Source organism: Nanorana parkeri, unplaced genomic scaffold (assembly GCF_000935625.1).
Source record: "Nanorana parkeri isolate BGI_ZX_2015 unplaced genomic scaffold, ASM93562v1 scaffold1531, whole genome shotgun sequence".
NCBI classification, from domain to species: domain Eukaryota; kingdom Metazoa; phylum Chordata; class Amphibia; order Anura; family Dicroglossidae; genus Nanorana; species Nanorana parkeri.
The window spans coordinates 227,447-230,963 of NW_017307799.1; the positions used below are offsets into that span (position 1 = coordinate 227,447).

At 36.5% G+C, this 3,517-nt stretch overlaps 1 protein-coding gene across 1 annotated transcript in view; it reads right to left on the reverse strand.

Moving 5' to 3' along the window:
• NFAT5 (nuclear factor of activated T-cells 5) overlaps positions 1-3,517 on the reverse strand; it is an 84,861-nt gene that overhangs the window by 45,576 nt on the left and 35,768 nt on the right. Inside the window, exon 2 of the mRNA XM_018570416.1 lies at positions 3,174-3,299. Coding sequence (XP_018425918.1) covers positions 3,174-3,299 — 126 coding nt within the window. The remainder of the gene's footprint in view (positions 1-3,173; positions 3,300-3,517) is intronic.

Sequence of the window (3,517 nt, forward strand, 5' to 3'; positions counted from 1 at the left end):
CCTTTCCTAGTGAGCTGTAATAAAACCGCACTGAGACTAAACTGTCAGCACTGATTTAGTAGGTTAATCAACCCGTGCGAGCGAGGAGATAACCGTGGCTGATAAAATTAATCTGCAATTACCAGCACAGACTGCAGCCAATGTCAACAAGATCCGTTATTTTTAACTTGTGCCGACCTGGGCTTGATTAGCGGGAACCGATGAGGCAACAGACAATATATTCCATGTAATGAATTAGGTTATTTCGTATTAGAGATATAAAAAGTCAGCAAGCAAAAAAAACAAAAAAACAAAAAAAAACAACACCAGGAGACTGGGTCATCTGTGGCTGTATTGTGTGATGGCAGCGCGTCAGAAATTTGGGGAGGGGGGAATCTGATATGCAGTAAAAACAGTGTTTTGAGGATCAGGAAGAAAACGTTTAAAACAAGTTTGCCTGGAATAACACAATAAAACCACAGATCCGGAGAAGTATTATTGCCACCGGATAGCAAAATGAGCAGCGCTGTGAAGTATTACATTTTATATGGAACAATTGTGACATTATGGAACCTGACAAAGGCACCGGGTATTATGCAGTTGCAACGTGTTGAAAGCGCCAGGTTTAAAGGGCGGTTGTCAACTTAAATCTATATTTTCATCCAAAGACTTTGGATAGTTAAATAAAAAAAAGAAGTAATTTCCTAAAATAGTCAGAGTTTTATATTACCGCTCAAATAATGAGCCTCACATTTTTTGTTTTGTGTTTCTGCTGCCAGAGGTAAATGGGCAGATTTAAAAACCTGGCTGTATTGCTTCTTGGGAGCTTTGACAGCTGCTAGGAATTGGGTAAGCCATTTCATTTTTTCCTGCAGCTGTGTGATATCCGACATCGGATTCTTATCAATTTCCACACCAGTAACGGACTTATTGCATTACAGCATGAATAAAGAGAGGTTGTCTGAAGCAGCCCTGGACAGCAGCCAGTCACAGATCCAAATCTGCAAATACTAATGCAAACAGGTCTGCTGTATAGTTCGGTTTATATCTCATTACAGTGCCATTCAGTTAACACATGGTAAAATAGGGCGGCGTTGCCATTTTTCCCCCAAGAAAAAACAAATCAATCAATCAGCATCTCCCATACTTGTTCTAACAAGACCTGGGGATAATAAACATTGATGTTTATGGGTAGATATTGGCAACACTGATAGTTCTATAATTAATTATGATAAGGGCAAAAATACATTCACGGTTTTTGGAAGGGGTTTAAACTGCAGTGCGTGTACAAGGGTTATTTTTTAATGTGTGGATTAAACCATATAAGCAGGTTCCTTGCAGTCTGAGTATACCTGCATAGGCACTTTATATTGATTTAAGGGATATTTTTTATCTGCCTTTAGATTGTAAGCTCCCAAGGGCAGGGACCTCCTTACCATCTTGTCTTGGATTCTAACTAACGTCTTCCTTATATTGCAAAGCATTGAACAAACTGTTGGTGCTATATAAATCCTGAATACTAGTAATAAATGTAGTAAAAATAATGTTTATATTATTAATAATAATAATAATAATAATAATAAATAGAATTAAATATTTGTTAGATTAAAACAGTTGCCGTTTGAAGACATGACACTTCAGAGACTTTGGAATTCTCTACCAAGGAAGGACAACTCTATACTTTTCTGCAACAATCAATGGTATCTCTAGATGCAAATTATTAAAAGTGCAGAGAGTCATCCGGAGTAAAAAAAGAGTTTTAGGAAAGAATCTTTCCTCCCAAGTGGAAGGACAAGGCAGCAAAGGTCTCACAGTGTATTCCCATTTGTCTTGTTCTAGATGAACACATTCTGATTACATAAGTAGGTGGAACTGGATTAACTCCTGTCTTTTTTTTTTTAACTGTGACAATGGGGTCTTAAACTCAACTGTAGCAGCTACTTTATTTCCTTAATTAAATAAAACAAGGTACTTAGTGGCAAACAATGCAAGTAGACAATATAACAATAATTTTTAAAGTGTTACTCTTTAGTGAAGCTTTTGATAATTACATAATAATGTTAAGACCATGGCTTCATTGCAAACCTATTATTTTGATACTCAAAACATTCGGGTTCACCTCCTTATTAAAAGAGCATGAAGCACCACGCAATGTTTTTATATTACGGAAATTTACTGTTTGCTGCATTTAGAGACATCTATGTTCTACAGTTCATAAAAATGAAATAAAATAGGAGTCTAGGAAAGGGTAATAATGATAGGGATGGCATAAATGGGTAACATCTATGACAACGGTAAAAGTGACCGTCCTCTACAAAATATACTATGACACCAAAGCGTGGTATCCTACAACAAACACGGATGGTTACATCCACATCATTCAGAAAAACAGTTTTTACAACTGTATTACCCAAGGACAATTTTAGCTTTACTTGCATTAAAAAAAAAAAAATCACACATCATATCAAAGCCATGGGTTGTAATATAATAAAAATACAACCAAAATGCAAAGTATACAGTATTCAACATTTATATTTCAAGACTGTCGGGGGCTTGAACTGTGACAGAGGAAATAATATGTAATATTACAGGATACAATAGCTGCTTAAAAACAGACACCAGATGGCCAACAGGCCATCAAAGTTAGGTATGGTAATAATGTTTTATGTTTAGAAAGTATCTGCAATGGGAAACTAAGCTTGAGTCAAAAGTTTTTCTTTTCAGCTTCCCCAATTGGTATTTTATAATGGGGAATACAGTATAAGCATCCAACAGAAATCAAATCTTAATGTATGTATACATTACATAGATTCAAAGAATTATCCCAGCAGAGCAGTAAAGATTATTCATAGTTACAATTTTACTATATTCTTTTCCAAGACTTCTCAAATTCACAGCAAAAGAGCGGTGAGGTGTAAATAGTTCATTTTGGCTATAGCTGCATTTCTAGGTCTTTTACAACTACTACTGGTTAAAGTTGGGAAAAAGGCCATGTGGTATATTCAGGTATTTTGGACGAAAACTACACTTTTTGAAGTCTCTTTTCTTCTAGCGCATCAGAACATACTAACTTTGACAGCACTGCTCATTTGATCCAGTAGTAAAATAAAAAGGAAACAAAAAAGCGGAAGGAATAAGAGAAAACCAAAAACGAAGGCGCGTCTATAAAGGAAAATGTGAAATGGTATGCGTACCAGCAGCGACTACAGCCGGGGGAGGCGATCCTGCCTCACCTCCACTTGTCTGACTCATTGGGGCGATGGAGGTCTCTCGGGAAGAGGGCAACTGCAGTTCCTTTGGGAGAAGGTCATATACAGATTCTGAAAGGGAAACAATCAAAACATTAAAATTAAAAGATGTAAATATATCCAGTCTTCTTCAATTCGTAATAGAAACTCAAACACCGCAGACATATACTGGCAAAATGCAAAAGAATTGTATTCATGTACACAGAACGACCACTGAGAGATGAAGTGAATCCCATTGATTATCCCTTTACAATGGCACCTGGAAGTGGGTAGGATATATTAGGCAGAAA